Source organism: Aythya ferina, assembly GCF_964211825.1.
Source record: "Aythya ferina genome assembly, chromosome: 1".
NCBI classification, from domain to species: domain Eukaryota; kingdom Metazoa; phylum Chordata; class Aves; order Anseriformes; family Anatidae; genus Aythya; species Aythya ferina.
Genome location: NC_140296.1, coordinates 11,551,348 through 11,577,287, shown reverse-complemented (window position 1 = coordinate 11,577,287; position 25,940 = coordinate 11,551,348). Strand labels below are relative to the sequence as shown.

At 44.0% G+C, this 25,940-nt stretch overlaps 2 protein-coding genes across 2 annotated transcripts in view; one reads left to right on the top strand and one right to left on the bottom strand.

Annotated features, from left to right (window-relative positions):
* The window catches only part of HEPHL1 (hephaestin like 1), a gene marked incomplete at its 5' end in the record, with an annotated part of 33,862 nt that extends 18,576 nt beyond the window's left edge, over positions 1-15,286 (bottom strand). The window contains 5 exons of the mRNA XM_084500357.1: positions 973-1,227; positions 2,244-2,423; positions 4,208-4,420; positions 5,228-5,472; positions 15,117-15,286. Coding sequence (XP_084356483.1) covers positions 973-1,227; positions 2,244-2,423; positions 4,208-4,420; positions 5,228-5,472; positions 15,117-15,286 — 1,063 coding nt within the window. The remainder of the gene's footprint in view (positions 1-972; positions 1,228-2,243; positions 2,424-4,207; positions 4,421-5,227; positions 5,473-15,116) is intronic.
* Positions 1-25,940, top strand: part of TAF1D (TATA-box binding protein associated factor, RNA polymerase I subunit D) — a 365,188-nt gene that overhangs the window by 243,539 nt on the left and 95,709 nt on the right. The gene's annotated exons all lie outside the window — the stretch shown is intronic.

The window sequence follows — 25,940 nt, the reverse complement described above, 5'->3', positions numbered from 1 at the left end:
GGATCATTTGGGTAAGTTTCTATTTTTAGAGACTTCTGTCTACTCTGAGCTAGACGCTAGCACCCTCCTCTCACAAGTGGTACATCACCCCACAGGTGAAATCCACTGAAATCTATGACATTCTTTAGTGGGCTTATTTACTCAGTTCCTTAATCTGGGTAAGGATGACAGAATGATATGAGGGATCAGAGTGCTTCCTGAAATGTGCAACGTGGCATCACCTCCCCCTGACTTCCATTGAAATAGAGAGCTTGGTTTATTATCGTTTATTATTATTGGCACACTGAAGGAGTTGCTAGACAGAATCAAGTCTCTCTGCCTAATAATAATCCCACTGAAGTGAACACAGAAATTCTTAAAAGTAAAAATTTTCACAACTTGTAGCTGTTTCTGATATTATAATTATGCAGTTCCTGCTATCACAAGCCTACATGTAGTTTATGATATGTGGTTTTCAGGTTCTTGCACCACACAAATACAACATCATCATCATCAAACTCCTTCAAGTAAAGGTGTCTTACCAAGCTTCTGAACACATCGCTAATTTTTGTCTGATTTCTATAAAAAAAAATCTATGAAGGTTTCATCTGGCGTATTTCTTAAAGTGTACATATTAATCTACAACAAAAAATGATGATGAAAGATCTTCTCAATGACCATCAAAATCTGTAATTTATATAGAAAGTGCTGTGTCAGCACTGGGTCTATCATGCTGTTCTCACATTAGTTGCCTGTATTTACACAGTTAAGTTATTCATTCTATCTGAATATTTGGGCCAACATACATAATTTTCACTGGAGACTAAACTCACGATGTTTTTCTGATGAAATAGTTCTCAAGCGTTCAGTTAGTCAGAAAATAAGTGTCAAATCATGCTTTCACTGGAAACATCTCTCAGTTTTCTTTTCCTGTCATGTTGGAGGCTGGAAATTCTGTATCTCGTAGGATCAGGAAGATCTATAGCATCATACCTCGCAAATGTTCGTTAACCTGGCAAGTTATCAACCACCTCCCGGGGTTCCCAGGGGTCATCTCTGCTGTGATGAATGTTGCTGGGAACAGACCGACGACATCTGCCCTCTGGTCTCTGTTGGTGAATGTGTGGCCGTAGAAATACGCAGCGTGTATATCGATCTCGCTTCCCATGCCAATCAAGTGCCAGGACATGGGAGCGTCAGCACACATCTCCAAGCCAGGGAGATTTCCATAAATATAACCATTAAGAGCTGAAAACAAAAGTGGAAGACTTTATGAGAGGGAAAAGACAAGTGCCAGATTCCTCTGACCTCCTTTCTAAGCATGATCCTTTCCTGGAAAAGAATCTATGATTGTCCACACTGAGTCCCTAGCTGAATAAGGTGCTGATGGGATCCCTGATGGAGGATAACATTTTTAAACAGCCAGCTAACAGCTTAGGATGATCAAATGGCCCAAATTCTCTGTCTGAGTCTATGAGAAACTTTCTGAGTCATAACAAGGTATTGCAAAGGCCCAGTCATCACAAAAAGTCCTGATAATGAAGTTAATTTGTTCTGCAGGTACTTAGGATGTCTGGAATCTATTCCCTCTAATTCTGAGTCATAAATAGCTATTATATAGCTGGCTCAAGCAATTAAGATTTGAAAATTATGGTATCAGACAAATCAGTCTTAGTCAGCTCTCTCTTCCTCCACTTCCGTATCTGACAATGTTAGGAGAACTTCAGGAGAAAAAGATTCATATTTTGCACAATAATTTAGCTCCTGGGCTCCATGGAACAACCAAAATACTGAGAAATTTCTGGATTTAACTTCTTACACCAGGTCTCTAAATAGCTCAAAGTACTACTGTCCCACTGATCTCTGCAGGAGTAGCAGTACCAGCCAGCCCACCAGTCCTGAGGCCATTTTGAGAGCCAGAAATGCTGGACTCTTGGAATAAACACATCGCAAAGTGCTCTGCAGCCTCCTTTTCTCTTTTCACAGATGGTCAAGCAGTCACCAAAAGGCTTATGTCTGTTGCCTAAGATAAAATGCTAAACAAGTGACAGAGCTGGATGTGAAAGTTGAATCTCCTCACTGCAAACCAGTGTGTTGTACTGTGTTTAGGGAGAGGCTTTTATCAGCACAGTACTTCAACATCCCAAACCATTCCAGGCTGTCACAGATAAAGAAGAGATACCACAAGAGACAGAAAGTCCTAGTGAAAAGAAAAGATCCTGGTCACTGCTGTAGGTCACTATTTGCTCAAGAGTCCTGCTCACCATGCATTCGATTGCTGGTCTGGAAACCGTCATCGTCTTTGTCAACTGTTGCTGGTTCTAAGCAGAAAGTCTTTATATTCTCATCGAGGTACCAGCTGAAATTTTCATCTACAATGCTAAACATCAGGGCAAAAGCATTAGCAGCACCAGTCCTTTCTATTGAGGTCTCATCTGCAGTTCCTAAATTGCAAACGAAAAGGAAAGTGCTAAAAAGAGCCTTGGAGGGGATTGAATGCAAAAAAAATGACAGTAACTTTGGAGCATTGAAGGACATACAGTGGTCTGCCCATGAAATATAGGGCACGTTGACCCTCACCTAGTTTTGCTCCTCCAAGACACCTTAACCCCCCCCTCCCCAGCCTTTCAGCAGATGGGTGCCTCCAGTAGGCAGCTCATCTCACCTAAGTCAAGCTGATATTTAATGATCTGCTGATATGACATAAGCACAAGCAGCTGCCAAAAGCTGTGGTCCCATTTTTTCCATCTTTTTCCCACTGTCCCCAACCCTGCCCGTTGATCAGTATTGGCATTTGTGTAGCTATGCAGTGAGGCAGATCAGAAGCCTGATCCAGCTGGAAACCAGTGACTTTAGTTTTGTCCAGGAATTAAGGAGAGGCAAGTGGTAGCCCACATTTCTGTTGCATGGAAGCAGCTTGTGGAGCATACCCTCAGAACAGCTGGCTAAATGTGGCTCACTCCTCATGGACTAGTGAGGAAGCCTAGACAATTAACTAGGACAAGTTATTTAAATTTTAGAAACCTTAAGACAGGATGAGTACAATCTATTCAATCTAATTTGAGTATTGGTATCTGAGGGACCATTTGGGGGACAACCTGAGATTATAGAAGTGGTGACACTGGTAGTCTATTATTAACCATTGAGAGATTTATATTTCATCTAATTGTCTAGCCTACCTCTGAACACTTAAAAACCTTTTGCTTCCCCAGTGTTCTCTGGGATGGAGCCCCAGAGCCTTGCTGTCAGCCCTGTAAGGAGCCACCCACCACCAACAGAGGGAGGAGGCCTAATGCAGTGGCATTGTGCAGATATCCACCTTGACAAAGTCAAGACACAAGATGCAGATAAGCTGGCTTTCCAGGCTGGGATTGTTTTGAACATGCTATCTCCTAGCTTCATGCATTATTCTAAAGTTATTGGCTTGGTTTCACATATTCAGGAAGTTCCCCAAGGGAAAAAAGTCTGAGACATCTTAATTGTGAGTAAAGCTGGACAGCATACCTGTCCTCTCCACACTGAAGTCTTTCTTTTTTTTTTTTTCTGAATATATAAAAACTGCTTCTTTATATAAAGTTAGGGCTGGTTTTGTACTGCAGCAGATATGGGAAAGAGGTGGCAGATTTACACATGTCCCAGGTGGAGAGGGCACAATGGCTCAGCTGACAGAGGCGAGAGAGTTGATACATGGTTCCAAAATTTTCAGGCTGTAAGTACACGGGACAAGCTGTGACCTCAGCTGCTCAGTGCACATTCCCATATGGCTGTGATATAAAACTTATACGCAAAAATCCATAAGGGAAAAAAAAAAAATGACAAGGAACATTGTGGTTTAAAGTATGTAAATACCAATGCCGAAGTCACCAACCCAGCCCTAATTTCACTTCCTGGGCAATGAGTCCTTCGCTTGTCCTGAAATGATCCCGGTTTTGGAACGTTTATTTTTGGCCTCGTTCATGCCCAGCTGGCCACAGAGCATGCTGCAGTCCCTCCACCAGCCGAGGCAAATCTCTTGTGAAGCTAAAGGGGAGCAGGAAGGGGGTTGTCCCAGAGCTACAATACCTACCCTGGGGTGCTCCTGGAATGGCCCAGCTATTCCTTGCCCCTTTTTATGGGCTATGTAGGGATAGACTCTAGACCATCATGTTTATACCTGTAAGCAAAAATGACTGTTAAGATGCCAAGCTTGGCAGAGGGGCTTGCTTTGTCAGTGTTTCTAGCTCAGTACCTTTTTTACAAACCAGCAGTGGCCCAATTAAACCAGATGCAATATCTCTTGGTGTGTCAATGTGAGAATGGTAAATCCAAGTCAAGCAGTTTGAGTCTGCCAAAGTTGGGGAATAATCTTTCCTTACTGGCCATGTGTACGTGTAATTTCCACCAGGAACAACAAAGTCGTCCTCTTTGCTTTTACCGCCGGTTCCATCTGGGTAAAGTGCTCCTAATACATCAAAAATAAAAATAAAAATAAAGGAAGCTTTTAGCTCCCCTTTAACCGTTTTCCTTAAATCAATGCATATTTCCTTCTATTTTATCAGAGCTTTAAAAAATAATAACAACACTCACAAACAAAGAATCACTGAGAAATTGTGAAAATTTTCAGAAGTTTTGGTAAAAACAGTCAAAAACTGTTGATAGTTAAAATCAATTACTCATCAGTAGACGAAGCTTTTAAAAAACAGACTTTAGTTTTTCCATGTCTCTTTACTCTCATCAAACAAACACATACACATCTTGTCAGCTTAAATTATACATCTTCTCACAGAAAACTGATGAGAGTGATAAATGTAGGCAAATCCATACACCTCTAACCAAAATACACATGCATAAGTTTGGGATTTTGAAAATTATATCATGTATGTTACACACCTATAAAGAGAAAAAAACATTGACTTACAAGAACTCTATCTATTCAACAGGCTAGAAGTAGAGAGAAGGAAGGAAAATACTCCTGTGACTAATAATTCAGGAAAATAATTCGGGAAAAAAAGACCCACCTAACCTGTTTCAGTGTTGGATTTATCCCAGGCGTCAAAGGTTTGTGGCAAAAGTTTTAAGAAATGAGGATGTTCCTGGTTTTAGTCATCAGTTGCAATTACTGATGGGTTTATGAGAGGGTGATCTAAAGTCCTCTGATGTCAATGGCCAGAACAATAAATACTTGGACCAGCTTTTAGCCCTGACATTTGCTACTCCAGGGGAAATGGAGAAAAAAAAGAGAAAGGAGAAAGAGCAAATCAGCTTTTACCTTCAGAGTCCTTGTCATAGAAGACCCCATGTGGATGCACTGAGTATGGACGAGAAGCAAAGTTTTTCAAATGGACAATAAAGACATCCTCTTCTTCTGCCTTCAGGACTGGCCCGAGGAATCCCAGCCAGGCTGCTTTGGGGATTTCCTGGGAGTATGTGTCATCGGTGAATTGCCTAAAAATAGCCTTTTTGTACACACGCCCTATGCGGTTGGCTCCTCTTGTTGCATACACGCTTGCAAACCTAGTGTTGAGAAGGGAAAATAATTTAGAGACTAAAAATTCCTTGAAGAGTTGATCAAATAACAAGTGCTTACAGTGCAGATAATAGTTCCCAGGGACAAATCACGTAGCTAGTGGATCTAAGAGTGAGGAGTCAACCTGGACAATGCTATCAGAATCCAAGCCCCTTCCTGTGCAGTACTTATCCTGCTTGCAGGTACTACGTGGGTACTACACAGGTACTACAAACAAGTCTTCACTTGAGGACCAGCCACCCAGGACTTTCTGTACAGTTTTAGCACCTTCTCACTCTTTCACAAGAGCAAAACCTCACATCTAAATGCATGACTGTGCAGGAGAAGAAAAACAAATTAATTCAAAGTTTTTTTCTAAAGCCAATAAGAGCAATTATAATCAACTAGTTTGGCAACCCATAAGAGTAGCATAAAGTGTTTTTTGCATGAAAGGCATAATTTCTACTTTCCAGAACCCACATTTTATAGCAACTTCAAGTGACAGAGAACCCACCACATGGTCAGTGGCTGACATGTTGTGGCTATTAAATTCCTGCTCCCTTGGAATCCCGAACTGCATTTACAGTCTAAAATCATATAGCTCCATATTCCAACAACTGGTTCCCATCATGACCTGTCTCAGATCAAAGAGGCCACACACCATCAGGAATTTATTTTCTAGCCAGACACTTGCACAAGTTTTAATTAATTGATTAAACTGCCTCCTACCTTTCTTCTGGACAAACCAAATGCACTGGCATTCTTTATGCCACAAACCTTCCCTGATGTTCTTTTCTGAAAGCCTTCCAATATTTCTCTATCTCTTTTGAAGTCTGAACGCAAGAATTTCACATAATATGCAAGTAATATTGCAGTTAAAGGTGGAGGTGCTCCCTGTCAATACTTCTTATAAAACTAGAAATTAATTTTGCCCTTTTAACTATAATTTCATACTGGCAACCAATGTTTAGCCCATCTGTCATGATGCTAAATCTTTTTTACTTCTCTCTAGAATACATCTGACAAGTACGATGCACACTCTTCATCCCTAAGTATCCCACACGGTGTCCAAATAACCGCCCTTGCCACAGAACCAGGAGCGGACTATACAACCAACTTCAACATAGTTGACTGCTCCATGAGTTTTTGCATCCCTTGAAGATTGCTTGAACTTTTACACTTCCTAAAACAAACTCATTAAAAAGTTGAGCTAAGTTTTCCTGATGTATCACTGGCAGAAACATGGTAATTCCATATTTATATTGAATTTTTGTGACTGATCTGTTCACCTTCTTGAACACATTCTCTTTTGCCGTTTCTGTACACTACCAACAGCATCAGTGTTGGATGTCATGGGAGCTAAAAGGTATAATGTCCTATAATTTCTTCACTATAAGATCCAGTGCTCCCCTTTATCAAGCCATCTCTACCTGACACGGTAACTCACAACATCCCCCAAGCATGGCCTCTCCAGCCCTGTGGCCACTGCCTAAACCAGATCACTGAAGTGATAGAAATCTGAAAGCCTCCCAAAAGAATGTTTTTTAATTTGAAAAATGTGGTTTATAATACAGACTCCTCAAGAGCTATTTTGGTACAAATGAAAGCATTGCCAGTGGCACCGCTGTGGCAGAAACAGTTGCCTAGAACAGAGAAGAAAGGACAGAAGCTTCTCAGCCTGGTTCATCACCAAACAAAATATGTTAGATAAATACACCGCCAAAAAAATGTTGTTAAGGAATGAGCTGCCAAGAAGTCTGGATCTTCAGCAAATTAGCAGCTCTGTGGTAACTCTGTGTGCACAGCGAGACCTGGCAAGTCACCCTGTGCTCTCCCAGGAGAAGATACCTTCCACTGCCTGGGGGAAGAGCTGCTACCACAGAGTAGTAGGTGGTGGTAGTAGCAGTGCAGTGTGAACGCCCATGCTGCTTTACCTCATGGCAATGTATTCCTGTGGCTGTGCCCTAATTCGAATTATAAATTGGTGTTTAGAATAGCTTAAAAGAAATTTTCTCTAGGGAAAAAAAGTCAAATAGATCCTTTTTTTCCATAAAGTACTTATTTTCAGCATTTTTTTTCCCCCAGTTTTATAAACAGCCAAATATTTTACATGAATCAATGCATTGGCACCTTGCTTCACCCATGATGACAGTGCTTTTATGGCCATGGCTATCTGGCCAGACAACATTGCATGCTCTCCCATATTCTGCTCTGCAGAACTGTATTCCAGAAAAACCAAACACTTCTAGGCTAGGCATGTTCAGATGCTTGACATGAGTCTAGCTCCTACAAATGCACAGAACGGGGAACCCAAAGCCCATTAAAGTATTGAGGTTCAGGAAATCACCCTGCAGGTTTAGTCACTGAAGGTTTCCTTGGTGCCTAAAGCTGTGCTAGCAGGTAAACTTAGCTAGCATCTCTGTTGGGCAGATCTGTGCCCATCTCCTATTCAAAGACATCTAGGAGGTAGGAAAAAAGTATTTTTAATGGCAGCTTTCTGAAATGAGGTCCATTCAAGTAACCCATCCATTCAGAGCTGCAGAGCCCACTGTCTGTATCCTACAGCTAGTCACAAAGCAGGTGATGCTCCTCTATGCTGAGCATCAGGGCATGCAAAAGTCATGGAGCCAGCACAGAAGCAGAAACTTACTCTCTTGGGTCTGTTTAGCTATGGGTTTTAGTTAACCACAAAGAGAAAACAACTAATCAACTCTGGGAGACAAATTCCCACACCCCATGGATGCTCTTACGATTGTGTTCTGGACTCAAGCTCATCCATAGCTCTCTTTCCTACCACATCCACACTTTCCAAAGGGCAGAAAAGCTTCCTGCCCAAAAGACACCGATGATGCCCTGGATCTTTCAGCCTCACTCTTCCTTCTGTCTGGGAATGACAGGATCCCACTTCTGCCTATACAAAGACATGTATTTTCAGCATGCCCTTTTGGTTGCCCTCCACCACCTGAGACCAGAGCACACTGGTTGTTGTGAGTCCCACTCTAGGTGTCCAGGCTTCCCCATTTCATCCAGGAGGACTTCTGGGGTGCCCACCTCAGTCTTTCTAGTAAGTGGTAGCTCTCTGAAACTCTTTACAGGGGTTGCTGTGCTGTACATTACAGTCCTTTGCGTAAAGACTACCCACACTGGAACTAACAGTATCAGCCACAGAAATCTCATAGAAAGGATGTAGAGGCATTAGTGACTTCTCCTTTGCACCCCCAGATGCTGAAACAATTGGTCACTTCATGTGGGCACACTGCAGGGCTGGTACTTTTACCCAGTGCCTCAGTGCAGCCAGAGGATGTGTCAGAGGGAGCTGGCACAGGCTTGGTCCCATGTCCTCTGCTGCTCCTCTGGGACACAGAGGTTTTTCCCCTGTCCCTCTCTTTCAGTGAGAACATCTTCTCAGTGTGGTCTCCAATGCTGGTGTTGCACCAGTGCACCCAGATGCATCAGTGCATCTCCCAGTCCTGGGTTCCTTCCCATCTCTAGAACCCCTCCGAGATTTTCTGTGCTGCAGGATTTCAACTTGCATCTTTGACAAAAGCATTCTCAAAGACCATTGCCTGTCTTCTTCTGATGGTGTCTGCTTCTTTGAGAAGCACTTCACATTTTTAGCCATCTCATTAAACATCCCCTTCCCCTGCGTCTCCTGCTTTGTTCTTTCCCACTCACTGACGTTCCAATACATTATTGTAGCAGCAACTTCTTCAAATGCTGTAATAGTTAAACATGGCCAGTTCTCTAAATCTGCCTTTGCCTCTTTCTTCTAGTGATCATGATGTGCCTATTCCACTGGGCACCCTGTGCCAAAATGTCTCCTATTTCTCACATTCTTTTTGCTGCAAGCAGGTTAAATTCCCTGTTTCTTCATGCTCTCCTGCTCACTTCAAATTACTTTACCCTCATCATGCTTTCGTGATATCACTGCCTGAACCTCTCCTATCCTTCAGGTCTTGTGCAGATGTAAGAGCTGCTCTTCTGAACCTTGACTGTCTCCCTCCAACTTAGTTTTCATCCAGTCCTTCAATGATCAGCCAGTCCTACTCCTTGTAGGGAAGGGGAGCCCTCCATCCCCTGGAGTTGTACCCGTGCAAATTTCCTAAGTTCCCTCAGAAACTCTTCAGTGGTCCTTCCTTTTCCTCCTGTAACCAGGCAGTCTTAATGGTACGTATAGAGGTAAGCAGGCTTGTAAATCAAGGCATAAAAAGATCTTGTTCAGACCAGGAAAACAATAAAGATCCTTCTGTTATTTCTCTGCCCGATTTCATTTTTTTCCTAGCGACCATTCCCAGTTCTTAAGCTCCAAGAAAAGATGGCAATGTACATGAGTGGGACAGGGAATTATTAACAAGTGACAAACTCTAATTCCTAAAAAATTGTATTAATGTAATTACAGCAACCCATCCCTCTGCAGTGATGAACATTAAAACTCTTCCAAATGAGAGAAAGGGTGAAATAAGGGTATTGTGTAGACTCTTCTTCAATGGATTCAAGAACAGACATGAAGATATTCTGCCATCTCAGGAAAGGGCTATGAGTTAAGTGTAATTTTTATACCTGTTCCTTCTATCACACAGAAAATGTACTTTGAATAGATTTTTACCTTTTTTATGTTACCTGTGATCTTTATGAGCAGAGATACAATCTAATAGAGGTTATATTTTTCCTAAGGTGCTTATGTGAGTACCCCGTTACAGTGTACATGAAGAGAGCTACACACCATGCAGAGCAAAGCAAACACTACAGGACACAGAGCCAGATCCCTCTCTGATACACTCTGAAGCTTGCTGAGTTGGTTTGTCATCATAATCACCATTGAAAAATCAACACACTTCCAACAACTACCAGATGAGGAGTCTTGAATTTTCTCCTGCAGTTAACATGCCCAACAGCTGCTATATGTTCCTGGGTGCAACCGTAGGTAAACCCAAATTTTATTTTCCTGTTATTGCTCCACCAAAGTCCCATAGGTTTTGCAACAGTAGTCATTTATGCAAACACTCTTATGTGTTTGTTCCCCAAAATCTGTTGGTGAAACCTTATTCTCTACCCTCTTTGCATACTCTATGTCTGAATTTACTATACTTTTTTTCCCTAAAAATTCTCCAGTTTTCTCATGGCTGGAGTAAACTACAACAGTGCCCATGGTTCTCCTGTCATTTTAACCCCTGGGTTATGCAACGTACTCAGAGTAACCCTCTGCCAGACCATGGCTCCCACAGAATGGCCAAAGCAATGTCTGTGCTAGAGGGATGGCCGGTGGAGGGGGACCAGCAGTACCAGCTCACTTGTGTAGGTGGTGCCCTGACCACACACCATCAAACAAGATGAGTTGTGTGTCCTCAAACGACAGAAGCACAATGTCCTCAAAATACACTTGAGACCTTTTCTGACTGACAATGGCAACTGAAGAGGTCAGTAAAACACAAAAAACTCTAAATGAGGCTCTGAAGTGTCACTGGTTAAGTGTGGATATAATGGTTTCTCTCCTAGGATGAACTTCTTCCACTGAAGTCAGTGACAAGGATTTCACCTTACGTGCCCTTCTGGTGCTGACCCTTCCCACAGTGATGTTCTCTGCTGACGCAATTGGGTCATTTGGCCGCATAATTACTCAGCCATTAGTTTAGCATCTATGATGACAGTTTTACCATCATTTATCTGGGTGGGATCTCCTTGTAGGCAAGTTGCACAAACTGTGTTTGATGCTGCGGTAACAAAAAATACCCGTTAGTGTTGGTGGGTGCAAGATTTAGCCCAGATAAATGTAACTTTGGTGGCCTAAGGAGAGGGGATGAGTGGTTACATCAGGCAAACTTAATAACATCTACCACCAGCAGAGCAAGATGTAAGTGCCCATCATATAAACTAGCACTAAAATTAATTTAAAAGGATTATCAACCAAACTTTAATCCTGAGGGCTGAGCCACAATAGGGAGGGAAAGACTAATGTATGTCAAGCTACAACACCCAAGTGCATTTTTATTTTGAAAGGCCATTGCCTCTGTGGCCATTAAAGCAAGCAGGCAGTGTCTGAGCTCACCCTCCTGCTGCAGCAACATCCATGTCCCACGACATCTCACAGGGATCTGCAGCACGTCCAGCAGCACTGGCAGGTCCCTGCACCCTGCACAGCCAGTCCGCCATGTGGATGTGGTAAACCGATGTCAAACCTTCCACCAGTTATATCAGGTGGGAGGGGATGCTGAAAACCTTCCCACCTGCATTTAGTGGCTGTAATTTGGATGTATCTTTATTTTCCAAAGTCCTGTGGGTTTCAAAAAATGCCTGCATGATGTTTGAAGGAAGAATTGAGAGTGAAATATTTTAGTCCCGTTTGCAACAATCCAAATTATGAAAATCAGTGGAACAGCTCGAGGCTTCAAGCAGACTAGAGAAAGGGCAGAGGTGAGCAGCCTCATTATTGTCTTTACATGAGAAGCACTGATGCACAGTGAGATACTTGCTCCATGCAAGCAGCAGGCTGGCCCTTGACAACAGCAGCAATACAAATAATTATCAAAATTAACATCCGAGCAGGATAGTTATGCTAACACGGGGCTGCGCTCGGGTTAATCAGCTCTGACGAGAGGCAGACTTTTCACCTCACGCCCAGGGAGGTGCTGAGGCAGCTCCATGGCTTCTGGCTGGGCAGGCAGCTCACTCAGCACCAGCACAGCAGGAACCGAGCAGCCTTGTGCCAGAGCCCGCTCCCTGATCTCAGCCCCATGCCTCAGCTGCCGAGGTCTGCTTTCTGTAAAGCAGCCTCATCGCTGCTAAGAACCAAAGGCTGAGGAATATGTTATCAGCTTTGGCACAGCAACATCAAAATCGTCTTTTGAATCTCACTATCTGATCCAGGTAATGTAACACTTTCCATTACACAATTGCTAAATCAGCGTTTTTATTAAGGAGCAAAGAATAAGTGGTTTTGATTGTATCTCTGTGGGCTAGCTGGAATCAAAGGGAACATTCCTTTTTGTATATGCACCTGCCCTTTTAAAGATAATCAGTTTATATGCAAGCTCTTTATCTGCACTTCCCTATCAATTAAACTGGGATTGTGTCCCATCAGACGCATGTTGCGAGGATGCATCACAAGGTGAGAAGTGCTCGGCTCAGCGAGCCCAAGCGTTGCTGCTTGCTGAACGCAGCTGCCTCAAAATGCATCCCTAGGAACCGATCCTTAAACTTCATTAGTGGAACTGCATTTTTCTTACTATCCATAGGAACCAATTAGTTAGCTGACAGGTCAACCATTGGTTTAAATTTACATCAGAGTTCTTTACATTAGAGTTGCTTTAAATTTACATTAGAGTTCACATTAAAGAGCTAAATATTCTGCATAACTATAATTGGTTCACAATTTAGTCCACATACCTATGAAGAGAGACTATTATTCCAGAATACAGCAGGTTCATTCTGTCTTAATACACTTTGAAAATGGAGTAAACTATTTACAGGAATGGTTTTATTATTCTGCAGTGGAAGGCTTCGCGTGGGGAGTTAGTTCATCACAAACAGCTCACAAACTTTGAATGTATAGTCTGCCTTGAAATACAGATTACATTTCCTCTGTGGGTAATCCCTCTGGAATTAACATTCTCTGATGATTACATTACAACACTAACTGAAGACATAAGCTATCATCTCTCCCTATCATGCCAAGAACAAGGCGTTACATTAAGGTCTCAGTACCTTGATGTTAATACCTAAAGCCAGTACCTCTCTTACTTGAAGGTAAATGTGCCACTTGGTGTTCAGGGAGCTCAAAGTGCAGGTACTTAAAAGTACAGAACAGGTTCCATGTTTTTCTCTAGTATTAAGGAAGATTTACAGAAAACAGCTCTTCACATAAAGCTCATCTCTTTCCAGTGAGAGACCTTCCAGTTCAGGGAGGAGAGAAAGTTATCCTCTGGCAAAAAGAGTAGGTAAGTGAGAAACACCAGTGTTCAACACAGAGGAATAACCTTTCCAGCAATGTTATTCATGGGTTAGGAACAAAATATTACCCTGTATTCTACCTAAAAGGGCAACACCTGATGACTAGGATGCTACCTGGGTCCTCCAGATGTTAAGAGCATAAACATAAGACTTTATTGAAAAATAAAACTCCTTCTTGTCTCCTTTTTGTTGCAAAAACTCTTCATTTATTAAATCCGACTGATAGTGATTCTGAAATTACCAACCACTAGAGAAAAGTCCTGCTTCTGCCTAAAGCAACAGAAAGGACATTTCCATTTATAACTCCAGGACACAGCACAGAGCTCCCAGTGTGCCTTCAGACACCAGAACCTCCTCCCTCCCCCAAAGCTCCCATCCCAACCCCAAGCCTAGACTCAGAGGAAGGACCCCTAAACTATCCCTGGGATGTCAAAGATGTTGGTCAAATCTTAAAAATACTCCCAGGCGTGTTGGAAGGCCACACTGTAGAGAGGCACTGAGGGTTTGTGCCATCTCCACCTGATGTCCAGGGAAGCTGTCCTGGCACGGCAGCAATACGGAGCCAACACCAGCACAAGGACAGGTGCCTGTCTGCCTGTTTTCCTCTGGCCAAGGCATGATTCATCATGGAGCTTACCTACACACTCCATTTTCAGCACAGGACTTCAATGTCATCATTCACAGCTGTACGTTTAAGCACCTGCCTAAACAGATGTCCTAAACTGAAGTCTCCATAGCTGCATACGTTGCAGGAGCATATGGATAATCGTCTTGAATTTCATTCATAGGCACTATACACATCTGAACTTTACAAAGTCACACCAAACCCCCAATTTCTATCATCTCACCAAGAGCAAAGTCACGAGTGCTTGTCTGTCAAATGCTCCTCTGCATCTCATTGCAGAGATTTGTGTTTGATTGTGGTGAAATTGCAGTTTCACAACATGTCCCAGAAATTCCTGCCTCTCCATGAAACACACACACAAAGGGTTTACACACACACACAAAAGGGGTTTAACCCCCTTTTGAACGTGTTCTAAAATCTTTCTTTTATGTTGCCCATAGAAATTGTGGAGTTTCCTTCTTCAGAGATCTTCAAAAGCTGCCTGGACATGGTGCTGGGCACTCTGCTCTGGGTGTCCCCGCTTGAGCAGGGGTTGGACCAGATGGACCGGGAGGTCCCTTCCTACCTTAGCCATGCTGTGATCCTGTAATTCACTACAATTCTTTGACAATTCTTTGGCAAATATCAGCTCCTTAACATCACCTTCAAGTACACAATAGCTATTACATAGCCTAATTAAGTAAGATGGAAATAAGTCAAACAAATTCTCCTCTTGCCTAGAAGCTGAAATGCTGTCTGTGACAATATCAACAACAGAAAGAGAGAGAAGAGAAGAGAAGAGAAGAGAAGAGAAGAGAAGAGAAGAGAAGAGAAGAGAAGAGAAGAGAAGAGAAGAGAAGAGAAGAGAAGAGAAGAGAAGAGAAGAGAAGAGAAGAGAAGAGAAGAGAAGAGAAGAGAAGAGAAGAGAAGAGAAGAGAAGAGAAGAGAAGAGAAGAGAAGAGAAGAGAAGAGAAGAGAAGAGAAGAGAAGAGAAGAGAAGAGAGCCATCTTAAGACATTTACAACAACATTAACCACATTAGTCAATTTTGTTTAGAGCCCTCACTCTTTCTCCAGTTTATGAAAGCCCCCGATGACTTACTTGTCCTCCAAGAGGCTCTGTCCCGTGATCAGATTTTTCCCAGACGGTGCATAGTCCCAGTTCTCTTCCACAATCCCGAGGTAGTAGGTTCTGATTTTTGTTTCCACCACTGTGAACAGGCAGAGGAACCCAAGAGTGCGAAGGCAGCCACCACCTCGCACAGGAGGCATTTGTAGTTGTGATTGCGAGGCTGGCAGCAGGCAGGCAGCAGCAGGATGCACCACGGAGAGCTCACCCCTCCCTCCTGGCTCTTGACAAGTTATAAATAAGGAATGGACAGGGCAAAGCTCCTCCTTTTCTGCAGGTTAGGGCTGGGATAGGTAGAGAGCCTCGCTATGCAGAGCAGGGCTAGGGAGGAGGTTGCTGCCATGGTAGGACTCTTGCCAATCCTTCAGTGAATGCATAAATTGCCCATTTACCTGTCCAGGCTAGAGCCAGTTGGTGTTTCTTGGAAGTCTGATTGCTTTTTTGTCCCCTCTTTTCCAGACTGGTTAGTATGGCATATTGGGACAGGGTGTTGTTGGGGTTTTTTTGGTCTTTTTGTGACCCCTGTCAACTCCCCCTTCTTTATTATTATTATTATTATTATTATTATTATTATTATTATTATTATTATTTTTAATTTCTTTATCACATCTGAGATTTCTAAAGCTAGCACCTTGCTTCCTTCATTGGGTTTACTCAGTGACATAACATTAATTTATAATAGCGCACTATCAGAGAGAGAAAGAGAATTTGCCAGTATCCCTCACATTTCTAGGATTTTCTGACCAATTTCTTATGATGGAATGTGGTCTGGATGTATTCACACAGAATCACAGAATCACAGAATTTCTAGGTTGGAAGAGACCTCAAGACCAGAATGCCCAAAACAAATCACTTTTTAACAAAGATTTCTGAAAATTGTATCCCCTGGAAGGTCTATCCATTTGGACATTAAGAATGAAGGCACAAATATTACCTTTTTATTAAACTTCCTAATTAACATGGCCACTTAGCTCTGTAGAAAATCAGTCCCTTCTTTTGTAGCCTGACTTCCTCTAAGAGGACATCCATATTACCATCTTGGTGAAGCCAGGTGTAAACCTATAAAAGTATGAATTGATAGGGTTTTTGAAACCACTTAGGCAACATCCCCCAAAAAATCACCTAGGTGACAAGACACTTAGAACCATACTACCCTCTTATTAGTTTTTAACTGACGAAAGACATTAAACACTACAGTTCTGTAATGCAGCATTACACCTGAGACTCATTTCCAGCTGTGACGGTTGTGAAATTCCCCTTTCCGCTCCGGAGCCATCCGACCTCTTCCCTTTGAAGTTAATGGTCACTCCTTGCTAGGGGTGTCAGAGGCTTCTCAGAGGAACTTGGTGGCCACAGGTTTATCTGCATCACTCATAACCTATCTCTGCAAAGCGAATGTTTTTTTTATGGGGCGGTTATGTGAGGTATGGACCGTGGTGAGTCTTCCTTCAAGGCAGACACAGGACACGCAGAAACAAGGAGTATCTGACTAAAGAAGCTTTCAGATTATTTAGCTGTGAGTACTGGCAGCCCAGTGTACATGGGTAAGCATACAGACAATCACAATCGGTCATCTTAACTTAGCTGTAAAGCAAGAGACCCTCAGCTGTAAGCCGCTGTCCAATACATGCTGACGTTCATTGCCCCAGGTCAATGGACTGATGAACAATGAGAAGGGTGAGGAGGGACATAACGATACAGATGCTGTACAAACAGAGATCCTGAAGTATGTCACCCACCATCTTCATGTTAACCTTGAAGACTTTGCTCTTCTCTTCATTCTTCTGCTGCAAATCCATGCTGCCCAAGCTCTTGGCATCTCACATCAATCTACATGTATGTCCGATCTTTCAAAATACCAGTACTTAAAAAATCATTTTCCACTGTGTTGTTGTGTCACTCAGTTACTCAAATGGTGCCAAGTAATAGCACCGTGATTCTAAAAAGCATAATTAGAAAGCAAAAGAAAAGACAATGACTGCAGGACAGGCAGAGGCTTTCCAGCTGGTGGCACAGCTGTCAAACATGTAAATGTGGTGGGACCAACAGGCCAGCTAGTGGGCTGTGAAGCTGGGAGAAGGCCAAGGTGACACTTGGTTAACAAGTTAACATGGTCCCTATGCGTTTTTTGCACAGGGCCTGTGACCCTGCAGCCTCCTACAGCGAATACCTCCTTCACCCCCAGAAGTTGTCCTGAGCCCAGCAAACTGTGAGCTGCTTCTCAAGCACCTGAGTTTACAGAACTGGGAGCCTGTTATGTGAAATTTTATTGCCATAATATAGTTAGGCTTTTGCATTTGAATAGGACGTGTTTGTTTAGAGAATAGCATGCACTTTGAATGAGTTTGTATACAGTTCAATTGCTTAAATCAAAGATTTGCATCGCATTACGTATACTTAAAGACCAGGTATGGGGCAAAATTCATCCAGACAATTTTGGTATAACCTTCTGTCTTTTTGCGTTTTTTGTAACTGAAGAATTCTGTTATATGTTTAACGTAAGTCTGTATATGTGGACTCATATAATCCAAACTTCATCGAGCTAATGGGGAATAGGGGAAATGTCTAATTCTGAGCTGGCACCTGCCAGCACTATAGTCATAAATACTCGTAGTGCTATGTCCTAGTTTTTCTATTGCTCTTCATGTGCCTGGGATTGACTCCTGGCTGCTTGCTTGCTAGAAGAAAAAAATATTCAAAAGCCAAATACAAAGTCAATTTATTTGACTTTTACTGGAAATTTCATTTCTGTAACAGGAACAATTTCCAGACATTAGCACCCTGTATCAGAAACGTGTTGTAAGTCTGGTAAATGCCTTAGCTTGGCTTCAGCATTTACTAGATCTGGCACCTTGTATACCCTTTGCATCCACATATTAACACTTAATTACCTTGTCACATCATTAAAACCAGGCACATTTACATTCCGGAGAGGTGCTGTGGACGTGACTCAGAAAAAGATGAAAGAATAGCTGTTTTGCCCTTGCATCAGGAAAATTTCTGGGAAGTTCCCCTCCGGCAGTGAGGTAATGGGATGAAGTTTGTCCCTTTGTTCAGAATCCTTTCCGCAACAAGGTTGGACACTGGTTTCCCCAAGACTTTCTGTCCCTCTGAAGGCTAAAATTAGTGTGTGGCTGAGTTTCAAAGTTTTGTAACTCATTATAATATTCAAGCAATATTCATAGGTCTGAAGAGTGAATATCTGGAGTATCAGTTTATGAATGAGCCCTGAGACGTCACCAATGGAGCTTTCTTTTAAGTACATCAGGAATGATTGTAATCCACTAAAGCCCAGATTTGTGCCACCCAACATTAATAAATTAGCTGGAATAACTAAGTGAACTTCATGATGAACATTTAGGTCAATGTCCACCAAGGTCAAGAAATTTTGGATGTGCTGATCTTCTGCATTGAGTAGACCTTAGTTCATTTAAGTTAGCTGACATGAGTTCAGAGGTAAGCACTTTTATTCAGACCACCTGCTACTGAAAACCAACTTGCATTCTCCATTGAGCAGATGATGAGTTGATGTTCCAGCAGATTAATTCCCTGGTTCCCTCTGCTTCTTCTTGATAGCAGTACAGTTCCCATTCCTAGACACCCATTCCTGGCCTGCCTGCTATGGCACTTTTGTGTCTGCTCTGAACACCTGGTTGGGGAATTACTCACATGGACAGGTGCAGGTGGACCTGGTAAGACTACCCCCAGCTGGTATTGCCACCAAACCTGGAGCTGTGCCTGTGGTGACTCCCAAGGTGACAAAATCCCTTGTCAGGATGGAGACTGAAGCCAGCTAGCTGTCCAGGTTCTACGTCAGAGCCCAGATGGGTCCCCACTCTTGCCATCCACTAATTTGGGCTCAGCTCAGGGTCACACCTGGGCATTTACCACCACATTTGTCCAGAGATCATTACATTGGACTACAATTACAATTGCAGACAAATCTTGGGCCAAGGCATGTGTCCTGGTTTTGGCTGGGATAGAGTTAAATTCCTTCGTAGTAGCTGTTACGGTGCTGTGTTTTGGATTGAGGATGAGAATAATGTTGATAACACTTATTAAACTGCCCTTATCCCAGCCCAAAAGTTCTTGCAGCTTTCTTTACAACTCTCCTCCCCACTGCCCCAGCACTGGGGGGTGAGGAAATGGCTGTGTGGTGTGCAGCTGCCTGCCAGGTTAAACCACAACTGCATGAAATTGAAAAGAGGGCTCCAGTTAGGTCAGAACAAACCACAGCTGTTTTCTTTGCCACTGTGTGTTTGAGCCAAAGCCTATATCTGCCACACTGAGGATGCAGGGAAATACCAAAGCTGAGCTTAGACTTTGGAGAAACTGATAGTACGTAGGACAAAAGGACACTTAAAGGTGAAGATTGGAAAGGGATGCAATAATGAGAATTAAGAGTGTACTGAAAGGCGGTGCTAGTTTGAAGAGATTATAATAAATTGCCAAATAGGCTGGGCAAGTGAAATGTGTTCAGCTTCAAAAGCCATTAACGAAAGGCTAAAAAAAAAAAAAAAGGAAGTTTTGATCCTAATTAGGAGAAGCTTTTGTGTGCGGGTAGCTCATGTAACATCCGCACTGCTAAAACAAGGCTAATACCTCAACAGAACTTCAAGGCACATTATTTATGGTTTTTTATGGTGATGCCCATTGTAGCACCCAACAAACATGAAAGAGCTTAACTTTACGTCACCACCGTGGGGCAGAGCGTGTTTATTAACCCTATTATACAAATGAGGAAAGAGGAAGGTTAGGTAACTTCCAGGTGCTCACGCAGGAAGGCAGCCCAGTCTCCCAGCTCCCAGTCCAGCACTGGGAGCAGCTGCCCTCCTGCCCCATTGCCGTCCCTGTTTGCTTGAATGTGACGGAGACGAGGTTCTCATTGGATTTTCCCTCTTCACGGGAGTGATGCTGTGACCCGTTTGGTTTGTGAAACCCTTTCACACCCACCTTTGCTGCCTGCTTGCAGGATCCCCAGCACCAAGAGCCTGGTCTCTGCCCCGAGCAGCTCTGCTGCTTGCCCAGCCTCCTCCAGCCACCCCCCAGGCATCGAGGGCTCCTCTTCCAGCCCGCCCCATGGCACTGACCTACTTACTTGCTCTGGAGGGAATGTGTCCCTTTTGTTTTCCTCCTATGAGGTCATTGCCCCATTTTCTTCCTGGTTAAATAGGGGAGTTGTGGTGAGAAACACCAGGGCTGGAAAACTAACCAGGATTTTTTCAGGCAGATAGCTGAGGAAAGTATCGAGCATTGCAGTGGGGAAAAAAATAAATAAATAAAAGGAGAAGTGATGCTAGTGCATCTTCACAAGTAGCTTCCCTGCTGCAGACTCACCTCAGTCAGGCAAGCCATCCCCTAGAGTGGAATAAACATCCAAAATCCCAGCAGGCTTGTGACAGTTCATTTGGGGTCTGCTGATTTAATGGTGGGGTGTGACTTGTGGTAGACGAGCCAACAGAAATCACCTGTTGTCCTGATGACTTCTTCTGCCCAGTTTCTCCACCTGAAAAGAAGCAAGCAGGGAAAAATGTCATGACATTTTTGTCTGACATGGTGTGATTTATGGGATCTGCAGGCGACTGCCAACACTTGTAAAGTCTTTCATTTGTGTCTACAAGGCTTTGCAATAAAGACCAGACCTGCTGCTCTTCAGTGGCTCTGTTGCTCTCTATTAAAAGAAGCCTCTGTTACAACAGAGTGCCATTAGATGGAGTGAAAACTTTTCAGTCCTGGTACTAAAAAAGACAAGGCACAGACTATAGAAAAACAAAACAAAGCAAAAACCTCTCCCTTCTACCAAACCAATTTTTCCCCTTGGTAACCCAACAGCACTTGAGAGATCCCCCTGAAGAGCTTTCTGTGGTCTCCCATTTACCAATGTTTTGGCACCCAAAGCTACTACTAAATCTTACATAGACCCTTCTGAGGATTTCTCCTGGCCTCTGCCCAGCTCTTACTCAGTTTTTCCTTTCTGCTGCTGGGTGTGATCCCAGGAAGTGCGGGGCACACTTGGTATGAGTGAGACATGCGGGAGACAAGACGACCATGGATTAAGACCTTGGTGTTGGGTAGGGGCTCTTGGCATCTTCCTTTGCAAGCAAGGGCTTGTGCACCCCATGGCAGGGAGACAGCCTGGTAAGCCCTCACCATGCACACAGGATGGAGCAAATTTGGCAGCTTTGTTGCAGATCTCTCTCCGAAAGTGTTACGAAGTGAAAGGCAAACGTGTCTTTGCAGTTGTGGCCATACCACCTCTGAGACCAAGCTGGCTGCCCCAGGCTGCTTGGAGCAATTCTGCACTGGAGTCCACTTCTGCTTCTGAAACCAGGAACAACTCAGACAGAAACACTTCTGTGCCTGTTCCCACTGATGTGACATGGCGTGAGCAGAGCTTCCTCCTCTCCCCAGCCAGGTCAGGAGTTCGACTGGGCATCCTCGTGAATCACAGTGCCCAAAACGCCTCCTCCAGCTCCCGCAGGACTTGGGGCAGATGGCGCAGGTCCGCAGGCTGTGTGCTTCAGAAATAAAGAGCAGACAGCAAACCCCACATTTGGGTGCCTGAGAAAACAGCCTGAGCCTCAGAAGTGCTGAGCAACCTCCCCCCATGGAGGAAGCATGGGTTCAGCTGACTAACTGTAAGCACTCAGTTAGCCCTCGCTTCTCCATGTGTGCTCATCTACAAAGTGGGGATCATTATATCTGACTCCCTCTCCAGGTATTTGGAAGCTAATTTAGCTAATGCTTGTCAAGCACTTTAAGGTCTTCAGATGAAAGGAGCCGCAGATAGGCAAAGCATTACTATTACTATTAATTATTTCTATTGTGCAAGTAGACATGAAAGCAGCAAGGGTGGTGATTACTTGCTTCCTTTACAAGTGGCAAGACACAGTGCAAATACATAGACAGGGACCCTCCCTGCCCTGCAGTGCTCCTAATCTTACCAGCCAGATAAACCAGACAAAGGGCAAGGAAAGAAGCACAAACCCAGGGAAAGGCAGTGCATGTGGTGACTTACCGCACACGTGTTTTTGGCAGCTGCTGCTTATAAAATGTGCTGTTAGCCAAAAAGGACAATATTGCCATTCTGGGCTATTTGGAAATCACAAGTCAGGCTCTCAAAAATAAAAGGTGTTTGTTGTTTTGTTTGCCTTTTTTTTTTTTTTTTTTTCAGAGAATATAGTAAATGCTTTCTCCTTATTTGGTCTCTGATTTTTGAGCATATCAGGTTTTCACGATCTTCTCTGCAGCCAGGAGGACTGAAAATACTTAACCGATGAATAAAAGCTGACCTTCTCAATGTGCAACTTTACGTGTTTGGAAACGTCATTACCAGTGGTACCAGGTCGCTGTCAGTCGGCTGCTGAGCAGGAAGGAGATGCGTGGGCACTGGGTGGCCGCTTCTCCTCCTCCCGTGTGCCCGGTGAATCCCTCACCTCTCTTGGGTGGACGGGGAGGCTGTCCCAATTAGATCCCTGCTGTGATAAGATGCTCTGCAGTTCTTTATCTAACACCTGACCAGACAGATGGATGGATAGAGGAGAACAGAAAAACATAACAAAGAAAAACAAAAAATCACAATGTCTCCAGCCTGAACCTGGAACCTTTCACATTTGGCTACAAAGGCACGGGGAGCTCTGGAGTGAGATGTGCTGATGTGATATATACTACCCTTCCTTCAGAGCATGAAGGTGTTCAGGACATGATTCACTACACACCAGATGAGTCCAGCAACCACCGAATCCTTAGCTAAATGTCACTAAAATGGCTTCCTCTGACTGCTGTGTGAATCCAGGTGGTATTCCCATTTGCTTTTTCCCAAGGAAAGGCATCCAGTGCATTTAATGCCAGTTGGTGAACAGGCCTGGGACAACATCAGATATATTTTTTGGTGAACTTATCATGGGAGGAAGATGCCTGAAGCTATCACCAGATATGAGCTGCTATAAAAGTATTAAACGATTCTTAAAAGGATCCCAGCCTCTTTCAAAAAGCAATTCTTGCAAGGAAGAGGCAGGTCACAGGGAAGTGCATCCCTGTCTTGTAACAGCCATATGCAATAATGCAAGCATCATAAGGAGGTTGAAAATAGATTTTAAAAGCTGTGCCAGCTGTCTGCCATGCTCTGCCTCAGATTTCCAGGTCTGCATTTCATCCTGGGGTCACACCAAGCTCCCTCATGGACGCAGTATGTGCGCCTCTTGGCTGGGCGAGCTGCGGGCACAAAAGCCGGGGGGAGCATGAGGCAAGCTGTGCCTGCCGGAGAAGGCCCTCCAGGTTTTTATTTTCTAAATGTGTGTGTGTTCATCTCTCACCGAGCTCTTTTATGATCCCATCTCCACCCAATGTCTTCCCTCTCAGCGCTTCCCAGGATCCTTCCCCAGCCTCCGCAGACCTGCTGTCATCGCACATCCTGCCCTCAGCTCAACTCGGGCCCACACCCAATGTAAGCAACGGGTGACACCACTCAGGAACAAAAGCAGTGTATGCCAGACACTTTGTTCTCCTTTAAGTCCAGCTTTTTGAAGTCTTCTTCATAGTGGCTGTGGTAGAGCCAGCTTTGCTACGGGGACTGTGTTCTAAAACCCATGGCAGCACAGTGCCATCCCTGCTAACGTGACCACAGTGCTTGGCACAAAGGGCAGCTCCTGAGCCACACAACGCTCTGCTGTCATCCCTCTCGGGTATATCACAGCCCCTCCCTGAACCACACAATCACAGAGCCTCTGGAGTCATCTGGTTCAACCCCCTGCTCCAGTGGGGCCACCTAGAAAAGGCTGCCCTGATGCCCAGGTGGCTTTTGGGGATGGAGATGACATGTCCCTGAGGATGCAAAGAGATACGGGTAAGTGGAGACAGACAGGCCACACATTTTCAGAAGGCACAATTATAATTGTGTCTACTTTTGGTACCTAATTTTAAACAACAAAAAAGTGCTTATAGTTCACCTTCCTCAACACCCTTCCCCCTAAAAATCCCTGAAGCTGCCTTCCAGTAGGCACAGGAGCAGCAAAGTATAACTGATTTGAAGGTGGAGATTTCTTCTTTTTGGGGGAAAAGTCTGTAATGTTCCTGTCTGTGCAAGCAGTGAATTGCTTTCAGAAACCCAGGCAGTGCTAAGAAGTGCCCAAACACACTTCCCACTTTGGGAAATATTGCTGTAATTGGCCTGGGCCCTTCTGCTACAGGTGACAATGTGGAGGTGTAAAATATCCTCCTGCCCCACCATGAGCCCACATGAACAACTTTGGGTCAGAGGGGATGCACTGTCCCCTCTCCAACCAGCCAGCACCAGCTGGAGAAATCTGACAAATTTCAGGAGCTGAAGGAGCTGCATTTCCAAAGGCTTACCCAATTTTTCCACATATGTTCCCGATACAGCTGAAGCAGTAAGCAGATATGCTGGCAAGCAGTAATTCTGGCTAGAAACCTGACCTCACTTCTGTTTGAAACATCACAGCTATGCCAGCACAACTCATATTGATTTTTTTTTTTTTATTACTATTCTTTATTTTTTTGGCACCAAACCAAACGGGGATGCTGAAAGGCAGGACAGTCCCCCTCAGAGTAACAAAACACCCAACGATGGCTGTCAGCCTTTGGGCTGCTGCCCTCTTCTCTCTGCTCTAGTCTCTGCTCTCCAGGTGCCTCACACCAGGGTTTTCTTTTAAAATCTCCCTGGCCAGGAAAGGGTTTCTCCATTTGACCAGAAACACCACCCTGGGCTTCAGGCATCTTCCGTCCCGACAGTGTCAAACAGCTCGTTCAAGCCCAATCAGCAGTTTTTAACAAAACACACATTTCTGTGGTACATTCCCAATGTTTGCTCATCATTATTGAAGGTTTCCTGGGAGACAGGTCAAGTTAGGAAGAAAGGAGACAAATCAGCAGCAGAAGTATTGTGTCTCCCCTTCTTCCAGGTAACTAGAGGCATTTCCAGTGGGTCCTGCTTTTAGCCCCAAATTCACCTGCACACTGAGCACAGACTGGGACAAACCCCAGTGACAAAGCGTGAGGCTGAGAAATGCCTCTCAGCCAAAACCAGAAAGAAGTGTTGCACGAAACCAGCAAAATGAAGGCAGAAACCTCTAATTATTTTAATATTGGAGAGCAACAGTGCTGCTCGGTGTGAGGCGCACAAACAACCCTTGGCCACAGGTCACGGTTCATTGCCATTTCAGAAAACAGGGGCACTGGCACCATGCCATCCCTGGTCAAAGCAGCTGAGTAATGAAATAAAAAGAGTTTTGGGTTAAATCTAATGAACACTGACCCACGCAAGCAAGCAGTGGATAAATGCTGTGATGGTTGGTATTTTCCAGGTGTCATTTTGGCACTGTGCCCCCCACCCTGACACACAGCAGAGCTTGTGCAGAGCGTTGGCTGTGCAAACCTGGGTGAGAGTTACTGAATCATGGGGTTCCTTCCCAAAGGATTGCCTCTTGGTGGTGGCACAATTGTCCCCAGAGGAAATGATGTGTCAACAGGGGAAAGCTGTACTCAGCAGACTCTGGGTGTTGTTTCTGGGAGGGGAGAGAGCATAAGGATGTATGAAAGGGAGCTATGTATATAAAGAAGAGAGAAAGAAGGAAAAAAATGGGAAAATGGGTAAAATAGAAGAAAAGGAAAGATTCACCCATGTGACATAAGCTGTAGTCCCCATAAAATATATGACCAGAACATGCTGTATATTAGGACCACGTGTGTGTGATGGTACCCTGCCGTGAATATACTCCACGAGTGCAGCCTTGGTCTGGATCAACTACCATCCCACCTCTTCAGGCTCTCATATGTTCT